The following is a 24,677-nucleotide window of genomic DNA, read 5'->3' on the forward strand; positions in this document are numbered from 1 at the left end:
GCTCAAATGAAAACAAAAAGAAAAGAATAAAAAACAGAGCCTTTTGTGTGTTTTTCTCCAGAAAAAGCCTTATTATATGCAAACCTTCTCACCTGTGCGTTTCTGCGAAGTGCCATCCCTGTACAGTCACATAACCTGTGTCCTCGGCTCTGCTTCAGTATTAAAATGATAGTTCATCCTGTTTTTGATTCGTCAGTATTTGCATAGATAGAAGGCAGTTTGTTAGTTTATACGTTTGTGCAATTTTCTGTGTTTTTGTTGGTTTTTGTTCCATGACAGTATTTTTGTCAGTATTACTTTTTTGTTTTTGTTGAATTTTCCACCACAAATTTGTGTTTTGTTTTTTTGTTTTTGAGAGTTTACCATTTTATTTATGTGACTCATTTTCTATTACCTAATTTTATTTATTTCATACTGTAGTGTACAGTATTAGAGTTCCTCACAAATAGATATATTTTAGTAAAAAGTATTCTGTCATTGACTATTGGCGCAAAAATAGGAAAAAGTGTTAATGGTATTTGAAAATTACATTTTTCCCTTTGTTTAGTTTCTTTTGAAACTTCTGGGAATTCTAAATTCGGGGAACTTTTGATACAATGCGTATTGTGACGACACTGTATTTTTAAATTAAGGAAAAAAATCCACTTTATTCATCCCGCTGAAGAGGTGATGAAGGACTAATGATGATAATGATGATGATTCCTGAAATGTCTGAAGTATTATTAATGAATTTTTAATTTCTCTTGGAAATTACCATGCTCGAATAAATGTAGCCAAATTAAATTTTAATAAAGCTGTGTTATTCTTCTTGTAGCTCCCTCGGCAGCTGTGTCTGATTAACGGGCAGACGCTTTGTGAGAATGATGATGATGAAGTGTATTTTTAACTTGCTCATGTTACCGTCACATTTCTGTTCACTCACATCATCACTCGGTTTGAGCACATCAGGACAAACACAACAACATGCACACTCTATGACTGCGGTCCATTTCCCCACAAATCGGCCTGCAGAGGATCGCCGAGTCCTTCATCATCACATATCACTCTTTGATGGACAGAAGTTGGTTAGGCCAAAACTGATGTCTGGAAGTATTTCAGTAACTGTAGCACTGTCCCTTGAACTTGTCCTGATCGCCCCACAACTGTTGGAGATCCACTTTAGTTTCGGCTTCGGGTGGGGGACTTTACAGAATCATTTTATACTCATAAGTATGAAATCAGCACTGCAGCAGACGCACAAACTGCAAATGTTCCGGCTAATGCCACAGCAGCTACTGCTACTACTCTTGCTAATGCTACAGCTGCTACCGCTAATGTTCCTGCTAATGCTACTACTGCCAATGCTCCTGCTTATGCCACTGCCAGTGTTTCTGCTAGTTCTTCCTTGTACAGCATCACCTGAAACATTGTTATAAAAAATCTTTAAACTTCAACATCTCTTGCTAACAGGTGGCTATTTGAGACAACTGCCTACATGCTAACACAGTTGACCCACAGTGAGAGCTGCATGCTAACACAATTAGACGGGGGAGGACGTCCATTCCCACTCGGCTCTGAAGGCGACGTAATGACGTAGCAGGAAGTAGTCGCCGGGCAGCTGCAGAGGTGAGTGTCCGTTGTGGGACAGTGAGGTGAGCTGGCCCTGTGAGGGAGCTGCTTCCGCTGTTTACTCTCCGGTGAAGGCTCCGATAACCGTGTCCCCGCTGGAAACAGCCGTCACGGTGCTTCGTCTGCCTGGGAGGCTGTTAGAGTGGGGTAAAGAAGGAGGGGCAGCTAGTTTGGCTAACAGGGCTAACTCAGCTAACGGACCTCTTTGACTCGCAAGAAGAGTCACAACTCAAAGTTTACTGTCAACACCTTCACTTAACGTTCGTCAAGTGAAGTGAAGCACTTCAGTGAATAACTACAGATACAAAAATCCCATCTGATGAAGCCCAGTCCGTTAATACAGCTCAGGGACTGAACACATGTGATCTCTTCAGACTGAGGTGAGGTTGACTGACTTCAGGACTGAGGGAACACTCACCATATTTAGATTTAAAGGCTGATGTCTATATGTTTGTTAACATCAGCATTGTTTATAAGAAAAGGACATCTGGGTGACTATGTTCATATACAGTATTAATAGAAACATCCTTGAACTGGAAATTGCTAAACATGCAGAAGAAATAGGAAATTCAGTACATTAAAAGACAATAATAAAATCAATTGAGAAAAATAATTGGGCAATAAATCGAAGTTACATGACAGACTTTCCATTCACATTGATTTCAAGTTTTCATTGGAGGAACCATGAAGTTCTGTGAGTTTCACATCATTCAGCTTATACTGATTGGATATAGAAAGGCATTAAATGAAAAAGGGTGATCTTCCATCTGTGTACATGAAGTTTCTTACTGGCAGTTGAGAGTTTTTATTGTTGATGTGTTTGCAAACAATTTAAGACTCTACCAACACATTTATTTAATTGCAATAATATTGCTCTTTTTTATTACATAATATTCCAAATAGAATACAACATGATTCAAAATTTTTGAACTATTGTTCTTTTTTTCTTCATATGACACAGATTATTTTTTGTGTCAGTTTGTGTCATTTGTTCAATTGATTGTTCTGTGAAAAGTCACAACATTGTAATCTAACAAGGTGACATCAGATTATCTAAATATGGAACTCACATCTGAGAACCAGTTTGCTTCTGCTGTGAAGTCTTCCTACTTAATTGACTAGTTGATCAATTGTCAATCATTTGTCTGGTTGTTAAAGCTGTTTCTCAATGTTTTACTTTTATCTGTGACAAATCGCTCTATACTTCCTCTGCAGCTTTCAAAGGAAGTCACCTGGTCCTCATCAGAGGATGGAGCGTCTACATTCAGGTTCAGAGGTAGGTCGATTCAAATGTTTCTAGATAAATGTCCTTCAAATCCAGGACCTGATTTCATCCTCAGGTTCTCGGCTGAGTGCCAGTAGTGATTCTTTGAGTCTTAGTCTTGAGACCAGAACCAAAGTGTTGGAGAGGATACTGACTCACAAAGACTCGATCACCACACAATGCTGCTACCTAGAGAGCTTCCATCTTCCCCCTAGAACTTTTCTGATGCCGTGACATTTTCATTTTGTTGGGCTCTTGGGTTTCTCTGGTTCAGCTGTTTCTCTGTGTTTCTGCTGGTTTCTCGTATGCTGTGGTTGAGCTGGTTATTTTTGGTTTTGTGTGGTCCTGCTGGTTTTCTTCAGATCTGATTGATTTAATGAAGTGTTTATTTATTTAGTTGGGAAGTTGTTTTCTGTGGGCCTCCTGGGTGTCCTATGTGGTGCAAAAATTCTGTGTGCCCGTGTCACTGAAGATGTCACAATGACATCATGAGCTGAGGTACCCACAGGTTCAGACACCATGACACATGAAGAAGCAGAAAAAACATTTCCAGCCTGGTTCCACTCAGACTGTGCTTTCCCGCCTCGCTTGTGCTGACTCAGCCTCTTGTTAACCCTTCACTGCTCAGGGGGGGATCCCCTGGCGGGGAAATCGATGACATTAACCCTTTGTTTCCTGTGAGTCGGCAGCTTTCCATGTCTGCAGCAGTGGGCGAGGGAAGGTGTCTAGGTGAGATGAGTCTGCGAGACTGGAATCCCCCGATGTGGTTTACAGGGACTCTGAGTTCAAGGGGGAATGATCTGCTCTCTGTGCTTCACTCATTTTCACATTTACTGACAAACAGGCTGAGTGTGGGCGATGGCTTTTATTTATGTTTTCAGTTTCCATTTTTCCTTAACTTCCTCATTCCGCATATCCTTCCAGCGTGTGTTCATCGTTTCATTGGCTCATTCTTCCAGTTTTCATTCTACATCTACACTCACTGTTGGTCTGGGCCAGACTAGGGAATATGCAATTATCCAATCACTTATTTTACATTCTATACTTTCAGTATATTAAATATATTCAAGTCATTACTTTGTAGAAATCAATTTTCAGCTTACATGAGTGTTTTTATAAATTCTTGTCAAAAGCAATGAGAGGGGAAAACATGCAAGGGGGTGAATGTTTTTTAAAGGTATTGTCATCAAAGTCTGTGGATCATTCTGATCTCAGTGAGGAGAAGTTGGTCTGAGTTTATTGTGTTGACAGAATAAAGACAATCAGATATTTAGAGCATTATAGGCTTTGGAGCTGGTTTTTTATTATTACTGCTCCAAAGAATGAGCAGAACTCCTAATCAGTTAAAGATAGAAACTTCAGATCAGCTCTAGAACGAATTTCTTGGGGAATTTCTATCCCCAATTACAGAGAACACTGTCTTGATTAAGTCACACGGAGGATGAGGTGATTCAGAATAATTGGACACTTGGAAATGTTTCTTTTTCAGAAGTACAGCTGGTTGTCTCCAGTATGAACAGGTTTTAGACTAAGGTCCTGAGGGTTATGAGGGACCTGAATCTGCAATTGTGTCGATTGGTTTTGGTTCAAGCCTCAGTCAGTGTCAGTCAGTGAACCTAAAGCCAGTCAACACAACTTCATTTAAAAACCAGAAAGGTCACAAAGCTGCAAGTTAAATCACCCCCAGACACATCTACATTTTCATATTTCACATTATTTTGCCAACAATCAGGGAATAAATTGAGCCTCTCAACACAATGGGAGACGTTCTGCTGGTGTTTCCAATCAGATTCTTATTTGAGTTTCTGCTGAGCAGGAGCGATATCTGCCCTCACTGACAGACAGAGGAGGGCAGATTGTACAGCTCATTTCCTCCTCCTGATATGAGTGGCATTACAGAGCTAATATTGACTGATTGAGCAGTCTGTGGGCGAGCGCTGAGTGCTGCTGCAGCTACATTAGCTCCCATTGTGGGCAGCTAAATGTGGGGCGGACTGGAACTTGCTGGGAGGGAATTCAGTGGAAGGGCAGAGAGCTGGAGGGCTGTGAGTCGTCCACTTCCTGCTGTCGGCTTCGTAAACCTCCTTGCATCATAATGGAGCCAGAGCTGCTCTATCAGGGTTCATTGTGCAGCAGATGATGGCCTTTCTGCTTCATTGTGGTCTGACTGAAAACTTCACTTAATGCAACAACAAGAGTTTTTCATTTAGTGGCTGAAAGGAGCCAACTCCTCAGGGATCAGCTCCTGGGTCAGTACCATGTGACCTCTACCCGGCTACTGCACGTCTCACTTTTAAAAAGGTCCTCAGCTCAGAGGGTGTGTCCGCCACTCTGTCTCTGGTTTTGTCCTTTATTCTGGGAGCGCATGGTCAGGTTTATTGAAAACATAGATGTAGTCTGGAAAAAAGAATAATAATACAAAATAAATAAATAAATAAATCACAACAGCCACAGCACTCCCTGAAGAAGCACAACTGGCTTGGTGTGTGCAGCAAACAAGTCACAGAATTTTACAATTTCATTGTTGAATCAGTGTCTACCTTTGCTATCATTATCTGGTTTGGTAGCTTCAGATTAGGAGCAAAAATAAGGTTCGAACAGGGGCTAGGGTTAGGGGCCCTAACCCTAGCCCTTAGGGCTGTAGCTATCAATGATTTTGTAATAGTATTCTATAGTAGTATTCTATCAATTATTTTATTGATTAATCAAGTAACCAAATTCTTTTGACTTATTAAATAGCAATGGGGGAGGGGAAAACAATTGCCTTGATCATTTTGGTTGTGAAATTATTGTTACTTTAGTAATTGTTGCAGCCCTTGAGGTGGCCAGTAAAATAATCTGCATCAAGTTGTATGACTTATCTCAAAACATCTTAAAGGCTCAGGACATCATTTCTGAGCATCCTCTGCATGCTGAATTCAATCTCTTACCCTTCAGAATACCGAAGGCCAAATCTGAAAAAGTCTTTCATAAATCAAATCAAATCAGATTTATTTGTATAGCGCCAAATCATAACAAAGTTACATCAAGGCACTTTACATATAGAGCAGGTCTGGACCAAACTCTGTATAAAATTATTTAAAGAGACCCAACCGATCCCCCGATGAGCAAACACTTGGCAACAGTGGCAAGGAAAAACTTCCTTTAAGAGGCAGAAACCTCGAGCAGAACCAGGCTCGGGGGGGGCGGCCATCTGCTTCGACCGGTTGGGTTGAGAGTGGGAGAGAGAGAGAGAAAGAGAGAGTGAGAGAGAGTGAGATAGGCATGGGGGGTGGGGGGGGGTGTAGGCAGGAACATGTTGCTGCATGAAGTTCATGGAGTTGAGCTGTAGTACAGAATTCATGAAGATATGGGAGCAGCAGGCGTTGCAACTCTCTCATCACTCAAGCCATCATACAGTGAAATCTGAATCTCACGTCTGATGAGAACATGGGTCAGGTCCAGGGGCAGATCGGTGTTATAGTACTCAAATGATTATCCACACACTGTATAAATATTGTTTCACGCTATGATGGACATTTAACAGAATGACCCCAACTCTCTTTCAGACCCCCACCTCCCCCAGGGTCCTGTTGCTGGAGGCATTTTACGGCGGATCACACAAACAGCTGATTGACCTGCTGAGAGAGAACATTGACAGCTGCTCCGTTTTCACACTACCCGCCAAGAAATGGCACTGGAGGGCAAGAACAGCTGCATTGTATTTCAGCCAAATCATCCCCGCCTGTGCATCATACAGGTGAGGCTTATATCAAATATAACCCCTCCAATGTCTAACATAACCCCCCACAGCTCTCATAAGCCACTCATCTGCTTTAACTCCTGAGACATATCCTCAAAGTAAAAGTGCTGACTTTCTGCGGATTTATTCTGCTGGTTGATGACAAGCAGAGTCCATAGTCCGCAGCTCCTGGTCTGTGGACTCACATTTGGGTTTACATAAGTGAAATTAGTGTTTCCTGATCAGTTAAATACATGCAATGATGGGTCTGGTTCTCAGAAAACCCAGTTTTTCTCTGCAGAGTCCTGTTCAGCAGCTCTGTCCTGAACCTGTGTGAGCTGCTAGCTCTGAGACCAGATCTGGCTCACCTGAAGAAGGTCCTTTACTTCCATGAGAATCAGCTGGTCTACCCTGTCCGCAAAGACCAGGAAAGAGACTTCCAGTATGGATACAACCAGATCCTGTCATGGTAAACACCACAGTTCTGTTTAGTTGTGAGTCGAAGTCCTGTAGTGTGTGAAATCTGGCTTAGCTGCAATGCTGGTGTACTCAGGTGATGGAGGTCAGGTTATGGAGTCCTCATAAATTCCTATGTTATAATGTTTTTTCTCATTTTGGTCATTCCACTTCCTTGGACATAATTGGATCAGCTTTGATATGGGGGTGGATAGATGTTGCCAAAGTGAAGTTGGTGTTGCAGCTCAGAGCTTAAGAAACCGGTGATTGTGTCACAGAGGCTGTGTCCATGTTTGTCCAGTCTGTTACGGTCCATCATGATGTCATCAAGTAAATGTGATGTCATTGTCTAAAACAGGAAGTGTTACCCTAATCAAACACGATGATGCAAATTGTTTCCAGTGCCCCATTAAAGATGAGTTTCGGTAGAGACCAACAATTGAAACATAGATGTGAAGCTTTAATTCTGTGCTCAGTTTCGCTTAACAAGCCTGTCAGATTGCAGCTCATTGGTTCACGGGCGAGGCTGTCATGCTGCAGTGTTTAATTGTAGCAAGTCATGTTGTCATTACTCAGATGTCTAACAGCACAGAGCAGCTCGAACAGAAAACTGATTGTTGTTGAACTGCAGGGCAGCATGTCAATACGTGGCCTCCCTCCATCTCTTCTAACTTTGTTAAGACAGCATTAAAGAGCTCACACCACAGAACATTAAGACTCTCTGGTTGGACCCAAGCCAGACTACTTTACTAATGTGAATTATAAAGATGCTCATAAGACACAGTATGTGTCTCAGTGATGTCCCCATCGTGTCACACAGTTTAAGTCCTAAGCCTGTAGATCCTGTTTAAGTAGGACGACCCACTGTTGTCTCTATATGTCCTCCAGCCTGGTGTCTGATGCGGTTGTCTTTAACTCGCTCTTCAACATGGACTCTTTCCTGTCCTCCATCACCTCCTTCATAAAGAAGATCCCAGACCACCGACCCAAAGATTTGGACCAGCTGATCCGTCCTAAGTGTGTGGTCCTAAACTACCCAGTCCAGTTTCCTGATGTCCGCAGGTCAGTGTGATCCTGTCTCCATCCTCAGGTGAACCTTTCTGGAGTGTCTTACACCAGATCAGGGTCATTGAGGACTAATGGAATCCCTTTCAAATAGCAGATCCATGTCAGTGTCTCCAACCTCCAACCTTACAGTGAATCACACTGGGATCAGCTCAATCTGATATCTGTTAAATGAACAGCAGCTGTTTGCACTATCAAAGTGACAAACTGGTTGGACTAGGAGACCAACAGCATTTGGTTCATGGAATTAGAGAGTGTTTTATGTTGGTCACACATGTTGTCATGTGATGCGCATGTAACCAAACAACAAACGTTTGGAGATAAGTAAGCAAGATTGTTTACAGCAGAGGTTACATTTGTAGATCTGGGACATTCACATGACAAATATAGTCAGAAACTAATGAAATCAGATGAGGTACCCTCGAGTGGTTTCCTATCAGAGACTCATGCTGGTTTCCAACATTTGGTCAACAACATAACAGGGAAAAAGCTCTATTTCACTCTTTATTCTGTCACTTCAGCTGATTTCTCTTTACTTCCAGATTTAAAGTGGGGACTTTTTTCTGAAATGAGGACATTAACCAGTTTATGCCCATCTTCAGGTGAAGTGAACTGACTTCATCTTCCTTCAGTTTTCTGTTTCATGTTCCAGGGCAGCAAGTTCAGAGGAAGAGAACCAGACAAACCAATGTTTTGTTCAGGGCGCCTTGAGTGTGAGGCCTCCAGCTGTGTCCATATCCATCCATCAAAGAGCCTTTGATTGGTGGACTTTGGTAATTGAATAGTGATTGATCCAAGCCAGCAGAGACCTGCAGCGGAGCACAAAGACCTCACATCCATCACTGCCCAGCAGCAGGACTTTCTGACTGGAGCTTGATCAGTGTGGCCACCACATGGCCAGTGTGCATCTGGGCCGCTCACATTGTTTTCTTCCTTTGTACTCAAGCTGTTTGTGCTGCCCATGGTCATTGCTGGGGTCAGGTGATCAGCTATGAACCAGGATCTGATCCAGATATTGGTTTCAAAGGTTGATAGTAATTGTTCTTCTCCACCTGGTCCGCTTCAGAGTCAGTTATGGTTTTCTTTGGTTCTCCTCAGCTGTTCACTAGTTCCTCTGGGATCGGTCTGTCATACCAGGCACCTAGAACAGGCCACCAGAAAGATGTGGATCTCTTTGAATGGGGTCTAATAAAAACCTTTTTGTGCTGTGGTTCAGAATCAGTTCTGGGCTGTGACTGAGCCCTGACAACCATATGGAATGAGCTGTGAAGGTGGAGGTCAGTCATATGACTTGCCGCCCCCCACTTTGTTAGTGTGTGTGTGATGTATTTAAGCCTGGTCTTTAATTTGTCTTCATCACAGTCAGATCTGCCTCCCCCTCCACCTCCCCCTCCCCCTCTGAATATAAGGTCTGCCTCTAGTCTGCTGTATCACTGTGACTTCATCAGGTGGTCAGCAGCTGTTTCCAGATTAATCATGATGGCTGCGATTAGAGTTACTTTAATCATATGGAGTCTCCAGACCAGGTCTTGTGAGGACTCAGCTCACATGGTGGACCAGTAGAGTCAAAGTCCACCAGTTAACAGACACTGGACCAAGCTTATGGATCAGTAGGACACGTGTCCTTCTTCTGAACTGGATCTGGGACCTGGTCTGCCAACAATCAGTCAGCAGCTTCTTCTGTGGACTAAAGACAGTCACTCACTGTTGATGTCAGTTTTCTTCCATAACATCAGCATCTGTGGGTGCCTGGACCAGCAGAGCTTTAGTTTGAGTCTCAGCTGTGTCTTGGTCCAGACTCACATCAGATGATGTCAGTGGTCTCACACAGACTGATGTGGATCTTAATGTACTGTAATTAGAGACCGCTCCAGTTCACAGCTCTTGCCCCCCCCCCCCCCCCCCCCCCCCCCCCCCCCCCCCTCCCCCCCGAGATACCTGAGATTAACTAGTCAAAACTTAGCCAGGACCCTGGTCTCTGCAGGTCTCTGGAGGTCTGAGCTGGTCTCTCAGTCAGATTGCAGACCAGTGACCTTCATCTTTAATCAGAGGTGAGGTCATCACACAGATTACTGTTGATTTATCGATAACGTAATTGCTGCCCCCCCCCCTCCCCCAAAACACACACACACACACACACACACACACACTCATGTCCAGTCATGTTTTTATTGCCTCCAGTCAAACATCTAATTTCTAAAATGGATTATTGAACCACATTTTCCCAGAATCCTCAGAGGCAGAAACATCGGTCAGACCACCATAGAGAGAGTGAGAGCACATGAAGATTATCTGACTGTCTCTGTGTCCATGTGTCTTTAGTTATTAATATAGTTATGTGTCAGTTTCAAAATGTCCAAATGTCTGTATTGTTTGAGTGTTTCTATAATGGATGATTCCCCATTAAAGTGGTTGTTGTCCTGCAGCGTCTCTTTGATGTGATCAGCAGCAGATATCATGGACTCTTAGGATCCTCACTTTGCCTCAAGTGGACTCAGATTAACATAATGAGTTGTTTAAACTCACCCCAAGTGAGTTTGAGCTAGATTTAGACGTTTCAACTCACTGAGCTCAGTATATTTCACCTGAATGGAAGGGAAGAAACCTGATCCTGGTCCTGACAATGAATCAAACTTTGATTTAGGTCTTTGGCTTTTACACTCCTGTTCAGGAGGTTAAGGAAGTTCAGAAGAAATCAGGAAATTCAGGAGCCTTCAGGATATTCCTAAAGTTCATAATAGTTTAGGGAGGGAGAGTCTCTTTGTCATTCAAGGACTTGAGGAGGATCAGGAGCATTCAGGCAGTTCAGGAGGGTTGAGATGGCTGAGGAGTACTGGACGCTGCTGTTTGTGGTTGCGCTCTTCTACAAGCATGTGTCTTCTGTTTTTCAGGCTGCTGCCCAGACACAAACTCTTCCCTCAGCAGCAGATGAATCCTGATGATGCTCAGACTCCACAGTGAGTGAATTATTAGTTACCTGAGGACACCCAGGGTCTGCACTGGATTGAGTAGGACCAGGGCTCTGCAAGTCCTAGACTCTCAACACTTTTGAAAACACCTCAGAAGGTTTCAACAAGTTTTGTATACCTGTGACATGTTTGAGTGATGCATCAGGGTTAGTGTCACTGTTCTGTGTCACGGTGCCATTTTTTATTTAAGGTGTCTTTGCAGATCTGGTTTCACAGTTAAAATCTCCAAAGACACAAAAATAGCTGTTCAATAAGACACATGCACACACATACACACACACACAAAGAATTTGTATCAACACAGTTGATAAAAATCTGATCTCTTGATAATGATCGAGTCATTTGATGAGGGCCACTCTAACTGACAGAGCCGAAGTCCATCCCGAGGGTCCGGAACAAGAGGGTCTGGATCAGTCCATGTCTAATCCCACAACAGACCAGAATACAGTGAGTGAGGAGCACTCCATTGAGCAGATCAAACCTCTGCATATTGTCTGGCCCCACAGATGGTGAGTGACGACGACGCCTGACACGTTCACTTCCTACAGACCGAACATCAGGTCATACGAGACATGTTGGTAGAGAAACGTGGCGTTTAGGACAAATGTGAAAGAAAGTCCTCATGTTTTTATCAAAATACAAATCAAATGTCAAATTATTTACCAGAAAACTGTCAAAATTTACAGTCAGGAGAAAGTCATGAGAATATTTGTAAAATGTAAAGTTGTAATTTGTCATAAAAATTGTTGTAAGTTTACAATATTGGTGAGTAAAAAATTTAGTTTATGGAAAAAAAAATCATGATCAAAGTTTTTAAGTTTTTTATTTTAAATTTGAAAATTTTTAATTTCATCACAGATTAAGTTGCAATTTACAAGAAATTACACAAATAAATGTTTGTTTAAAAAAAACATGAAATTGTAACTTTCAAATATAAAAGTCATTTATTAATGTAATAAAAGAGTGAAATTCTGGTAAATATTTAGACGTGGTGTTTGATCTGATGGTATTTTATAGAACATCTTAATCTGTGATGTAAAATAGTTTCAGCCAATATGACTCAAATTTGTAGGTAGTACAAAACTTGAATGGCATTTTGATCTTTCAGTTTAAAATCATGTTTTAAAATCAGATTATTGACGTGAAGTGGAGCGTCCTGTTGTTTCACCTTCTCTTGTATCAGTAACAAAAGCAGCCGTCATGTAATCTGCTCTGAACTGAGCAAAACACAGATGGATTAGCGCTGTGCCGAGCTGTCTGCTTTTATTCTGGTAGCATGGAGGATTTCCTCAGAGATGTTCTGTTAATCTCTCTGATTGAAGCTTCTCTCCATTTCATCTGTTTTTATGTTTAATCTGTGTGTGGCCTGGATCCTCAGATTACAGCTCCGTCTTATTGCTGCTGCTGCTGCTTCTGGGAGGCGGGGGGGTGAACATCTGTTTCAGGTGAAGATGCTGCAGTACAGGAGCTTCATCCGGCAGGGTGGGGGGGTTGATGCTGAGGTTAATTCTGTGTGAGAGCTTTATGTTGATCAGGATCAGCTTTTACCTCCAGAGGATTGAAGTCTTGACTCTGATTGAAAGGGGAAAAATGAAAATACAAACAAACAGCAGGTGGGGAAGAAACATCAGTTTATCTACCTCAGGAACAACCAGGAAAATCTGAAGGAACTCAAAACCACATTGACTACTCAAAGATGTTACTTTAGTGTTTGGTTCATGACAATAAACATAGAAGAGAAAAAGGGAAAAAAAGCAAAGTCACAAGTTTTCACAAGTATTAATTCAGCTATATTTTAGAAGTGGTGATATAAAAAGGAAAAACAAAAGCAGACTCAGGCTGAGAGGTGAGGGGGGTTTGAGAGGAGAAAGGGGCAGCTGGGTGTACTGATTTGTAATTGACAGTAAAAATATTAGTTATATCAAAAGTAAACGCTACTAAAAATGTATAATGAAATTATGTGTAAAATGTACATAATGTACGAAAAACCATTTTATGTTCAGAGTCAAGTATGATACAGTGCAGTTTATTTTTCAGTACAATGTATTTTAAAGTTCACTCAGTGCGTTAAAGTCCAGTGTGTTACCGTGCTGTGTTACACTGCAGTGTGTTGAGTGGATTCATGAGTTTATGTTAACTGTGTCAGTCTGCTCCTCACTCGTTAATTAACACTCTCCTCTCAGCTTGGGGGGGGGGGGGTTTATCTCTCTCTTATTTGGTCTTGTCTGTATGTGGGGAGCAAAGGCTGCTCACAGACAGAAGGAAAGGGTTGTGGGGGGGTTCAGGATTTATCTGAGTCCGGGGGGAGACGAGGCTGAGAGCCGAGAATAATCTGCTCTAATACGTCACCTCAGGAAATCCACCAGGGCTGCTCTCTGTAGACCTGCACTACAACAGTAGGCTGGTTTACACTCAGCCCTGGATCAGGCTCAATCCTGGTTCAAGCTTGGGCTTATTGAGGCTCTGGTTTCAGAATCTCCCCCAAGTTCTGAGAACTCTTCGTTGTCTCCTGGTCCTGCGGGTCCAGAGAGATAGTGTCATCTAAATTAGACCTGGATAATCTGTTCAGAAACTCATCCACCTGCTGCTCCATCAACAGGCCTCCACAGAGCCCCCACCCCAACTTCCCACCTATGTACATGTAACAGCGGTCACAGATGACCTGATGAAATGACCTCTTGACCTCTGTCTGTATTTGAAGGGAACATGACAAGAACCCTGAGCTGTTCTTCTCGACTCTGCTCAGACTGAAGGAGAAACACCTTCGCTTCCACCTGTCAGTGCTCGGAGAGACCTTCACTGACATACCAGGTACTAACACACACACACGAACACCAGCACTTCCTAGAAGGACATGGGTGACAGGTGGCAGTCTTTGTCTTTTTTCCCAGCCTCTTCATGGTGATGGTCCTGCTGATGGGTTTGAGTCTGGAATGATCAACTGACAGGAAGAAGGAATGGTCACACTGGTCTGACTTTGTCTCTCCTTTAAAACTCTGAGAATCTGAAGTTCAGAGGTCTTGCTGCATCAGCCTCAGGACTCTTTTTAATTGATAAAACACCCCATGCATCATCAGTTGATGATGCTATAATGACTGTGTGTGTGTGTGTGTGTGTGTTAATATAATGAACACACTCTGAGATATTGAGACATAAAGTTTTACTGCAGCATAAACATACTGACCGTAAATCTGGCTTCATATTTACTGATTAGCTCTGTGGGCACTGGAAGGCAATCACATTAGGACAATTTTAATGGACTTTGATTTTGTTAATAGGGTCGGAGTATTGATTATTTTCACCCCTCACCTGTTTGTCCATAGCCATAAAGATCAGCCGCTTTAAAATGTAGTCTGGTCTCATTTTCCTCTGGACTCATCTTTACAACCGGTTTAGATCACATGTCTTTGATTTAATTTTCAGATGAATTTGGATTTTATTCCTGATTAATAACAGAAAATGTCAGAGCTGCAAAAACTCTGCTATTCACTTTTATTGATCATGATTGAGCCTGTCCAGGCTAAGATAATCAGTATTTCATCTCTGTTTCTCAAGCTTTTTTTTGTTCGTTGAAGACAGACAAACAGCTGCTATGATTGGTCAGTGACACTTGCCTCATTAATCACCTGTAAGTTTCTTCTTTTGTGATGCTGCAGAAATCTTCACAGAGGCCAAACATCTGCTTGACTCTCACATCTTGAACTGGGGATTTCTGTCCAGAAAGGAGGACTACGTCAGAGTGCTGTGTGAGGCTGATGTCGTCGTCTCTACTGCGAAACACGAGTTCTTTGGAGTCGCCATGTGAGTTTACTGAGTGCTAACTGTGACCAAAGGGCTGGAGAAGGAGTTTAAACTTTTTAAAATCACATCCAAATAAAATTACAACAATCTGTCAGTTAAACAGGTTATATGCATGTGTATGTGTAAACCATCTTCAGTGTTATTCCGAAGAGTCTGCTCCTCCATCGGCTGCTATGTTTCCTCCTTAAACAGAATCAGCTGATCTGTCCGATCTGAAACTGACTTCAGTGATAAACTGATCAGATCTGGATCAGTCTGACTCTCTGACTCCTTCTGTGTGTTTATCCATCCATTGTCATCCGCGACAGTGACCTCCAGAGTCATGTCTCTACATCGGACACTCCTATTTGCTCCAGTGGGTGATGTCACAGCCAATCAAAGTGCCTCCTTCAGAGTCTCTGGATCAGTGCTGTATGTTTCTGAAGTTGGACTGAGTTTATTGTGCTGACAGAATAAATACAATCAGATATTTTGAGCTAATTTTTCATCGTTACTGCTCCAAAGAATGAGCAGAACTCCTGATCAGATAAAGACAGAAACTTCAGATCAGCTGTAGAACGAACCAAAGACACGAGAGGAACTTTTCTTTGCTTATTCTGCTTTACTGAGGTTGGCTGAGGTTGAGCTGATTCTAAATATGTGAAGGCTAGAAAAAATGAATGAATCTAAACCATGAACACAAGCGTCATTAGTTTGAAGCAGCTGATCAGTTAGCGGCAGAAGTCTAACTTAATTAACCTGAGCTGAAGCAGAAGTGTCTCCAAGGTAAATGGATCATCTGACCAGAGTCAATCCTGAGCCTGGTGATCCCTGAACTTCAGGTGGTCTCAACAGATCAAAGTTCTTTATAAACCAGTCCCCTAGGTGTGAAGTTGGTGTATGTTAGGATGCGTATCTGCCTGCAGCTCAGACTTCAGTCACCTGAACATTACTCTGATCTCAGGTGGATCTGAGCCACTGGTTCAACAACAACCAATCAAACACTCCACTCTCTGAGGCACAGCCAATCAAACGGCTCTAATCTGATTCATGTCAGGTCTGTTTGTAGCTGCAGAGACTTCATTCAAAGAGTTTTCAGAGCCTCTGTGTTCGACATGTCATTGATGACATCATCATTTCTATTTCCTCAGTCACTCTGACAGTTTACTTCAGCTGCTCTGGACCAGAGTCCAGTTGAACCAAAGTCCACCTAGGCCAGTGCCACCTTTGATCCTTTCAGCTGATTGGACTGGATGTGGAAACGCACGCATGTGTGTGTTAGTAGGTCAGCATTTTAATGCTAACAGATAGTTACAGATCTTGAATCTTTTTGTTTTCTTTGTGTAAATTATCATTTAACCAAATATTCAGTAAGTGTGTTGATGCTAACATTAGCATGTTAGCATCAACATTTAATGTTTTTACTGTGACAGTGTCTGAGGACAGCACTCAAGCTACAGTAATCCAGTTATTGAGAGACCAAGTCTTGACTTCAGGTCCTCAGTGGTGGATGGGATTAAATAAAGTGTATTATATGTAATGAAGCGCTCTCTGTTCCTTGGCTGTGATAATGAATCCTGAGCTAATTATTGGGGAGAGAAGAATCAGTGTGGTCCCTGAGGGGGACTCATGTTTGTGTTTGTCTTTGATCCAGAACCAGGAGGGGCCAGACCCTCTGCCCCCCCACGGAGCTCAGCACAGCTTCAGCTCACTCTGAAGGTTCACAAGAAGAAATGTAGAATTTTCGTTTTTACCATGAGCTCTGGGGAGAGAAGGTCACAAAATGGCTTCTTCTTCTTCTCCTTCTTCTTCTTCTTTTAATCTTTTCCACTTTTCTTCATATCAAAGGGCTATAGAATACAAATAAAAGGTAAATATTAGGAAAATCACAGCTCTTTTTATTCATAACTATTATGTAAAATTAAACATGCTAACATTGCATACTGATGGCATAAAATCCTACATTTCATCTGTTTTACAAGCTAATTAAGTGTGCCATCAAAACCCTAGTATGTTATCTTTAACCATGGTACTATACTAATATTTACATTTTTGCTGCTAACTTATTTGGCGCACTTATGTCCAAATGATTAAAAATGATAATGCTATTACTGCTGATGCTAAATATTTCTCTCTTCACAACAACATAAAAATATGTGAGCAGAAAACATTGTCTATACAATATGTTTTGAAAAGTTAATGTTGAGTACAGTTATGGTTATGAACTTCAGTTCAGTGTTAGTGTGCTTATTTTTACATCATAAGAAAGATCATGGAAAATGAACTGAGACTTGTTTTAAATTTAACATGAATATTCACTTCATTATTAAAAGTTGACTTAACTATGTTTTCTGTGAAATTATTTGTAATTGCAAAACCCTCTGAATGTTTCAGAAACTGGTCTGAAAAATAAGAGCATCTTTAGGTTAACAAAATAAAAGCACTGGTTCCTGCCAACAAAAGGGGTTAGGGTTAGCTCAGGCCTCTTCAGATACAGAACACATCTGTTCTCCAATGTGATATCATTAACCATCTGTCAGAGGGACCAGCTGTACTGTAAGGAGGAAAACCTATAGAACCACTAAAACTTTAGAACCAGTGTTACTAGTAAAACTGTGAAAACCTATCAAATCAGTAGAACCTTCAGAGCCAGTGAAACCTATGTAGAACCAGTAGACCCATCTATATGGTGATGGCGCTCAGAATTACTGTGACGTCAGTGTGACCTGAACCGATCTGAACTGACATCAGTAACTACTACCTGGACCAGTATCTAGACCTCCAGTCCAGATGTCAGGCCTAAGACCAATATGTGGAGCTGTCAGCCAGATGTCAGACCTTCGAGCAGGAGGTGGTACCTGTGTGGTGAATCCATGGAGCTGGTTAATACGATGAGGTGTTGAACAGGGGTAGAAGCTGTCAATCATTCATCGACCACAGCATATTCAGATGTCCATGTCTCATCTGGTTGTGGTGGATACTTGAACCAACTGAGCATGCTCAGAACAGTCTAGCGAGCCTGATGAGATGTCAGTCATTGGTCATGCTTCACGTGACTTCAACTTCTGAGCCATTGATGCGCCATAGAGGTGTCTATTTTAATGACAACGCTGAAAGAGACTCTGAATTCTCATTTATGTAGTTGTGTTTTAGATTGAGCCTGTTTTGTCTTGGTGAGTTCATCAGGCATCTTCTGACATCACATACCTTCAATTCACAGGTTAGAAGCTGTCCACTGTGGCTGTTATCCTCTGTGTCCCAAGGCTTTAGTGTATCCGGAGATATTCCCAGGTAATGTTCACTGTGTCATGTGACTGTCCCCGTCAGAGTGAGGTGTGTTTCCTGGTCTCAATGGTTTCTTCTCTGCAGCTCAGTACCTGTACTCCACACCCAAGCAGCTGTACAAACGTCTGCAGGAACTCTGCAGGAGGCCCAACGTTGCCCGCACACACATTGTCAAGGTAATGATGAACAATCTGAACGGCTGAATGGAGCAAAGATTTTCATCCATAATGCTCCTACATGTCCCACAATGCACCTTCTGTGTCCTTCATCAGATATTTATTAAAACTTTGGAATAAGAGTTTGAGAATCAGGAAATCAGTTTTTCAAGCTAAAACACAAACAAATCAGATTCGCCAACACACAAGTCAAGTCAACACAAGAACAGAACTCTGCTCAGAAGCTAGCTCTGAGCTAACGGTAAGCCAACTGAGGTAATATTGTGCCCAATGTAATGCTAGGCTCACACTTAACTAACTGAACTAGCAGTGTGCAAACATTGAACTCATGCTGAGCTACACTGAGCTAATTATGATAACGCTGAGCTAACTACTTCTGTAAAAACATTTACTCAAAGTTTATTCCTTGAAAATATGAATTGTATCTAAGGGATTATCATTCAAGATATATTGACACCAAACTAAAAATTGTCAAGTTTTATTTGTGATCTCAGATCTCACAGTAAGAAAGGAAATAGCCTGAACTGTTGGGTTTGAGGAGAAGTTCTGTTCAGGTCCAGACCGACCAGACTAAAGTGTTAAATTGTTCCTTTAAACTGTGGGATGAGTTTATCATTCACCTGTTCTCCAGGTCAACACCGCCTCCTTCTCCTGGAACTGTTTGAAGGATCGTTTTAAGGCTCTGCTGGCAGTCTGAGGTCCAGGAATACATCATGGACCAGGAGTATGAGTGTCCGTCAGCATTTAAGGTGGTCAGAGCACATGCCATGCCGTCATCCTGCCTGACTCTGCCCCACATCCGCAGAAATGAGTGACGTTCAGTTTGTGCATCGCATCCTGAGCTCTGAATCCAAATCTGTCTGGCAGAGTGGAGACTCCAAGTCTGGACCTGTAAATGTCCCCGTTTTCTCCACTGGTGGAGAACTCTCTTTTGTGTGTGGGTTTTCTTTGGGAGATGGGGGTAATATGTTAAAGCTTTCATGTTTCCACAGGCAGTGCCATGTCCTATATCTGCCTGGATTAGTTTTTGTCCTTTGTCCTATTTCTGTTCTTTATCACACAGACTGAGTGGTGGCCTGGTGTCAGGCGCCGGCAGCTCCACCTGCGCTGCCAGGTTCAGGCCTGGAACTCGTTATCACCGCCAGGCTGATTTACCATGGAAACCATTACACATAATTTTGGCCAAGATACACAACTTCAGAGTCTTGGTGTCACAGGGACCATCATCCCAACCTGTCAATCAGAGGAAACATCACCTCTTGGTGCAAGGTCAGGGGGGTGGAGCTAATCCCATCTGACTACAGGCAAGGGAGGGGTCTACCTGGACAGGTCTCAGCCAATCACAGAGCAACCCAGAGACAATTCATTGTAGTTCACTTGATGCTCACCTAATGTGAAAGTCACGACCTTATGACATTATCAACATGCAAATAAAGATTTCACTGAAGGTTTCATTAAACACTGCAGTTTTTAATCGGACGGTAAAACTTTGTTTCCCCATCGACCCTCAGACCAACCTCAATGCTTCAGAGTCACTCCTACATTACAGCGTACTTCTGCAACACGACTCACAGATGCACATTTATGAGACCGTTTTGGTAAAGATCATTTGAAATGATGTTAAGAGTAAAAAGATTGAGAATCACGCTCAAACAAAGAGGAAACAGTTTTTATACCCACAACGTTAACATTAACAGGAAATGGTGTGATTTAATACTGAAGGATTAAAGCTGATGATGAGAAATGAACAATGTCTCCACAGAAGAGGAGAAACGTCTCAAAGTCAAAGAAAAGCACTTTGGTTTGAGGCTTTTTGAAAACTGTTGGATTATCAACAAAGAACAGCAACTAATTTCACGCTTCAGGAATGAAGCTGGTTTCAGTCTGACAGCTCTGATTGCAGCAGCAACACCTCCAGCACCAAATGCACAAACTGCAGAACAAACATCTACACAAACTGCTGCAAAAAGGAGACCTGATGATCGAGGCCCTGTGGGTCTCCACTGATCCAGGCCAGACCGTCTGCAGGAGCTTCATTGTGTTACTCTTGTGTATTCAGCAGGTGTTCTGGTTCTGGTCTCGGGTCTATTGAGCCTCATGCTACCCTATCAGAGAATGTTGGATTTTAGTTTCACTGGTAACTAAATTCTGCAAATTAGCTGCTCTTGGCTGATGCTGGATGTCTTGTAGCTGTCATCTGCCATTGTTAGCATTACTTTGCTAATTGCTTTGTGCGTTGTTAGCTCTTTATGAACTGCTGACAGATTATTCAGGAAGTATGAACACATAATACCATGTAGGAAAACCTGCCTTTATCATGTTTCTCAAGGTGGCACGCATTGAACAACCATCACCTACTTTATTATGAATAGTTGTCTTAGTTTTGTCATTTTTGGCTGCTGCCTAGTTAGCTTTGTAGCATTTCTTATTATTAATTATTAAAATAAATAAGTAGATCATTTTCTGGGTTGATGTAAATTTAAGAGCTATCTGCCCATAAATGATTCAAGTTTAATTTGGCAAAGAAATGTATGAGCTAGTTAGAGAAGGTAACATTAGCTTTAGTTTTGTGTCCTGCCATCTGAGTGCTGGTAGTTCACCCCGCCACCCCCCGATTTGTCACACCTGCCTCTAGCCTTTGGTTAATTACTGACAACACTTTCCTGGACAAGGAAACACGTCTGCGTTTAACCACGTTAAATAAATGTCTGTTGTGGAAATCTAATTTATCCAATTTTGTAGGGAGAGCTAGAGAAATAAAAGGAAATGTTAACTACAGGCATCAAAGCAGCAGCGACTGTCAGCCGCTGTCTGGGGATTTACTTAGAAATGCAGTTGAAGTTGAAAGAGCCATTTTTAAATGAAGGCTGGCCTCAGTGTTTCTCCAGCTTCAGAGGAAGACACCCCTCCCTGCAGACACTGGAGCATTAAAGGTGCTGTAATTATCGGAATGAGCTGCCAGCTCCACATTAGCTTTTTACCGCTGCCACATGTTCGTTGTCGTTGGTTCACCAGGGGACAAAAAGAGAGGGAAAAGACAGTACTGTCCTCATGTGACATGGTCATATGTTATCAATATTCTGCCATGTTTTAATGGGCTCTCTGGTTAAAAGACATAAGAGCTGCTCAGAGTTTTGGTCCCCACACAGCATACAGTCCCCAGCCTCAGAAGATGCACTAATATGAGTAACAGTACATACTAATATTAGTACTTCAGTTTCTCTTCATAACAGGGTTAGCAGTGTGTATTGTTTATGTAAAGTGTGTACTGTGTGTCTCTCATGTTACAGACATTTTCCACTCGACCTCATGATGTCAGAATCTGAGTTTTGGGTTTCATATCAGCCTAGTGGATTTTTGTCTTCTAGTTGTCATCATAAATAAACAAATGTGTGACAGTATACACACATACAGTACAGGCCAAAAGTCTGGACACACCCTCTCATTCAAATGAATAGGAAAGTGTGTCCAACCTTTTGGCCTGTACTGTACATATATATATGTGTGTGTGTGTGTGTGTGTGTATATATAGTCTGTAGTGTATATTAGAGTGAGGTTTGTGTCTGTCTAACTTCCACTGGCCTCGTTAGTCTGGTTTGGCTTTCAGGTTTGGATGTCTGCCCCCCCCCCCTTTTAGGCAGTCACTTTCCCATCGTTCCCAGTCCAGCTGCCAAGTCCTGAAACACAAAGTGGTTTTTCTATAATTAGGCTTTGATTGTGCTGAGACCATGTAAAACTGTAGCAAAATGTACCTCAGTATTTTTCTGAGTGATGATGACATCATCATGACTCACAAACAAAGTGATATTAATTAATATTTATCTGTCATACAGCTCAGTCTTATGCTGCTATTTCCACCACTGTGGTCCTGGTGAACTATGGCTCTGGAGAGGAGCTTGAACCTACATTTATCTGGGTCTAGAACAATGTGGGTACGACTCTGTGTCCTGCCACGGGTCTCAGCAGGAAGTTGTCTCAGTATCAACTGGTTCTGGAAAAGGGGGTGTGGCTGAGGCTTGGCCAGGAGTCAGACATTGAAGTTGGGAGGGTCTGTGCTGCTGTGGATCCAGTTCTGGATCAGGATGGAATGACTGCGGAGCAGGGTGGTGCTCCAAGCTGTCAGCACACTCTTGACAAGCTCTCTGAGGTGAACCGGCCTTCACGGGGCCTCTCAGCACATAATTGCATCCTAAAGGTGTTGTCAGCTAGCCAGGCAGCCTGTGGCTGCCACCGACGCCACTGAGCTGCACTGACGTTACCTCTGGATTACAACTCTGAAAACATGCAACAGACACACAAGTCCCTCGCTCTGCTGAGCACATAGATAATAAATTGACAGCACTTCAATTTCAAAATAAAAGTCCTTCATTCAAAAGTTGAAGTTGTTGCTCAGCTACGAGTTCATTTCCTTTCAGATAAAGAAGTTGTGTGATGCAGCGTGGGAAAGGAGAAATAACGTCATCTTGGCATCTGTTTGTTCCTGAAGAAGTTAAGGGTTAGGCTTAGCTCCCCTGCTGTTGGTAGTGACACTTTAATTCTCCGTCTGAGGGACTATGTGTGGAGTCAAATGGGACTGGTGCCCCACCGCGCCAGTGAGTGATCCATTGCTCTCCTTCAGCTGAGTCTCTGGTGGTTTCTTTTCAGGTCAAGATCAGGACTGATCCATCTGGGGAATGGCATCTTGGCCCGTTGTGTTGTCATGTCGCCGTAGGCTCCAGATCAGAGGACTGAACATGATGGGGAGGATCCTCTAAAGTTCTGATTTGAGACAGCTCACAATATAAATGTCAGAGGTGACATCACATCCTCTGACTTTTCATAATAAGACTTGAAAAGACAAGGAAGCTGATGTTTGACCCAACAACTGCTGATCAGTGATCACCATCTAACTCCAAGAATTATCAATCCAGACTAGGATCGGTCTGGAGTACACCTGGTGTCAGTGATATCCAGGGTCCAGATCTGGAGAGAAGAAACCAGGAGTCTGGTTTCCCCTGGTCCACATCACAGTCACAGATGAAAACCAGACTCTGTCATATCCAGAGCTAGGGCCCACACCAGGCCACAACAGAGACCTGCAGTGAACCGGGACTGAAATAAACCCTGTTCAGACCATTGAATTTGATTTACCTTAACATATTTTTACCACCTTTTTAACTACCTGTTCGTTAATAAACTAATCACCTGCAGTAGCCTAGCTCTGCTGTACATAAATAAACAAGTTCAGTTTGACTTCAGTGGTTAGAAATTGTAGTTATATGTTGAAATTATTAAAACATTTATTTCCTTCCTTCTGTCTGACTTTCTGCCCAAGAACTCCTGGAAACCAACAGCGAGAAATTAATCCTCTCTTGTGAGATGATATTGTTTTACAGCAGTCGACATGCTCACGTAACCTTAATTCTCCTTTCTCCCTCTGAAAGTTTGCCGGGGCCTCAGTTAACAGCCAGTTAATATCGAAATGGGTCGGCTCTGCCTTTTACGTTGATTAGTTCTTCAATTTCTCCAAAACCACATTTCCTCCTGGTGCCGAGTGAAAACAGGTTTAATTGAGAGGATGGAGACTGAGCAGAATGAGAATCAGGAATCAGAGAAACAAACAGCATTCAGGATATTTTCGACATGATGGGAAGATACAGAAAATCAGTTCTGCCAAGAACAATATCAAAAGTCTGAGATGTTTGACATCTTGTCATATTAACGTTAAAGCTTTATCATTGTATTTTTTAAATACAATTTTATGGTAACATTATTTATTTTTATGCTAACTTCATGTTGTTGCTAATGTCACCTTGCTGCACGTCCATTTCATTCTCAGTACTAACGTTCAGTCGTCAGCGACGTGGAACTCTGGAACTTTGAGATGTTTCACTCACAGACTCCTGGACTACACGCTCATCTGTGTGACCTTTGACCTTTCCTCTGCCTCTGTGCTCAAAAACAGGATGCAACCATGAGTGAAATATCAGGTGACAGGGGTCCCTTCATCAGCAGTACCACCAGGTAAGCTCTGGACAGGTAGCCATGATGTCTATGACTGAGAGAGTTGTGCAGCCAAAGCTGCTCCGACAGGATTTCTCTGATAATCTGAGATAAACCTTCACACGATGATGATGCTGATGATGAAGGTCCACGGCTACAGAAAGTTTTGACCGGGACCAGAGTGATGAAAAGGAGGAGGATTTCCACATCTCATCAGACGCTTTCGACACTTCATTGCAGAGTGAGACTCTCCAATTTTAGAGGAGGAGATTAAAAGAGGAATTACAACATAATCTTAAATAATCCAAAGAGTACGGACTCCGGAGAGCAGAGTTATTCTGACAACGCTGTCAATCAACACCCAGATTACA

At 42.4% G+C, this 24,677-nt stretch overlaps 1 protein-coding gene across 5 annotated transcripts; it reads left to right on the forward strand.

Annotated features, from left to right (window-relative positions):
* The first annotated feature begins 1,493 nt into the window (after positions 1–1,493).
* On the forward strand, positions 1,494–19,773 carry gtdc1 (glycosyltransferase-like domain containing 1). 5 transcript variants are annotated; one of them, XM_029531040.1, is made up of 12 exons: positions 1,494–1,605; positions 2,824–2,884; positions 6,421–6,611; positions 6,895–7,062; positions 7,938–8,111; positions 11,006–11,071; positions 11,452–11,592; positions 13,785–13,894; positions 14,740–14,884; positions 18,084–18,154; positions 18,233–18,324; positions 18,956–19,773. In XM_029531040.1, the coding sequence occupies exons 2-12, from the start codon at positions 2,858–2,860 to the stop codon at positions 19,019–19,021; spliced, it is 1,251 nt and encodes a 416-aa protein (XP_029386900.1). In that variant the 5' UTR covers positions 1,494–1,605; positions 2,824–2,857; the 3' UTR covers positions 19,022–19,773. The 5 variants fall into 5 exon arrangements, 4 of the variants coding, with proteins under 4 accessions (XP_029386900.1, XP_029386899.1, XP_029386901.1 ...); XM_029531039.1 differs by having other exon boundaries at positions 1,561–1,988; XR_003842383.1 differs by lacking the exons at positions 18,084–18,154; positions 18,233–18,324; positions 18,956–19,773 and adding an exon at positions 16,518–17,200 and having other exon boundaries at positions 1,561–1,988; positions 14,740–15,295.
* The last annotated feature ends 4,904 nt before the right edge of the window (positions 19,774–24,677 follow it).

The sequence above is a fragment of the Echeneis naucrates genome, chromosome 21, assembly GCF_900963305.1.
Source record: "Echeneis naucrates chromosome 21, fEcheNa1.1, whole genome shotgun sequence".
Classification (NCBI taxonomy): Eukaryota; Metazoa; Chordata; class Actinopteri; order Carangiformes; family Echeneidae; genus Echeneis; species Echeneis naucrates.

What these genes read in the sequence shown, in the direction of transcription:
- gtdc1 (XM_029531040.1), top strand. Translation starts at nt 2,858, where the DNA reads ATGGAGCGTCTACATTCAGGTTCAGAG. An exon ending in CCCGCCTGTGCATCATACAG is followed by an intron (nt 6,612 to 6,894) that starts GTGAGGCTTATA and finishes TTTTCTCTGCAG; the next exon opens with AGTCCTGTTCAGCAGCTCTG. An exon ending in CCCGCACACACATTGTCAAG is followed by an intron (nt 18,325 to 18,955) that starts GTAATGATGAAC and finishes CCTGTTCTCCAG; the next exon opens with GTCAACACCGCCTCCTTCTC.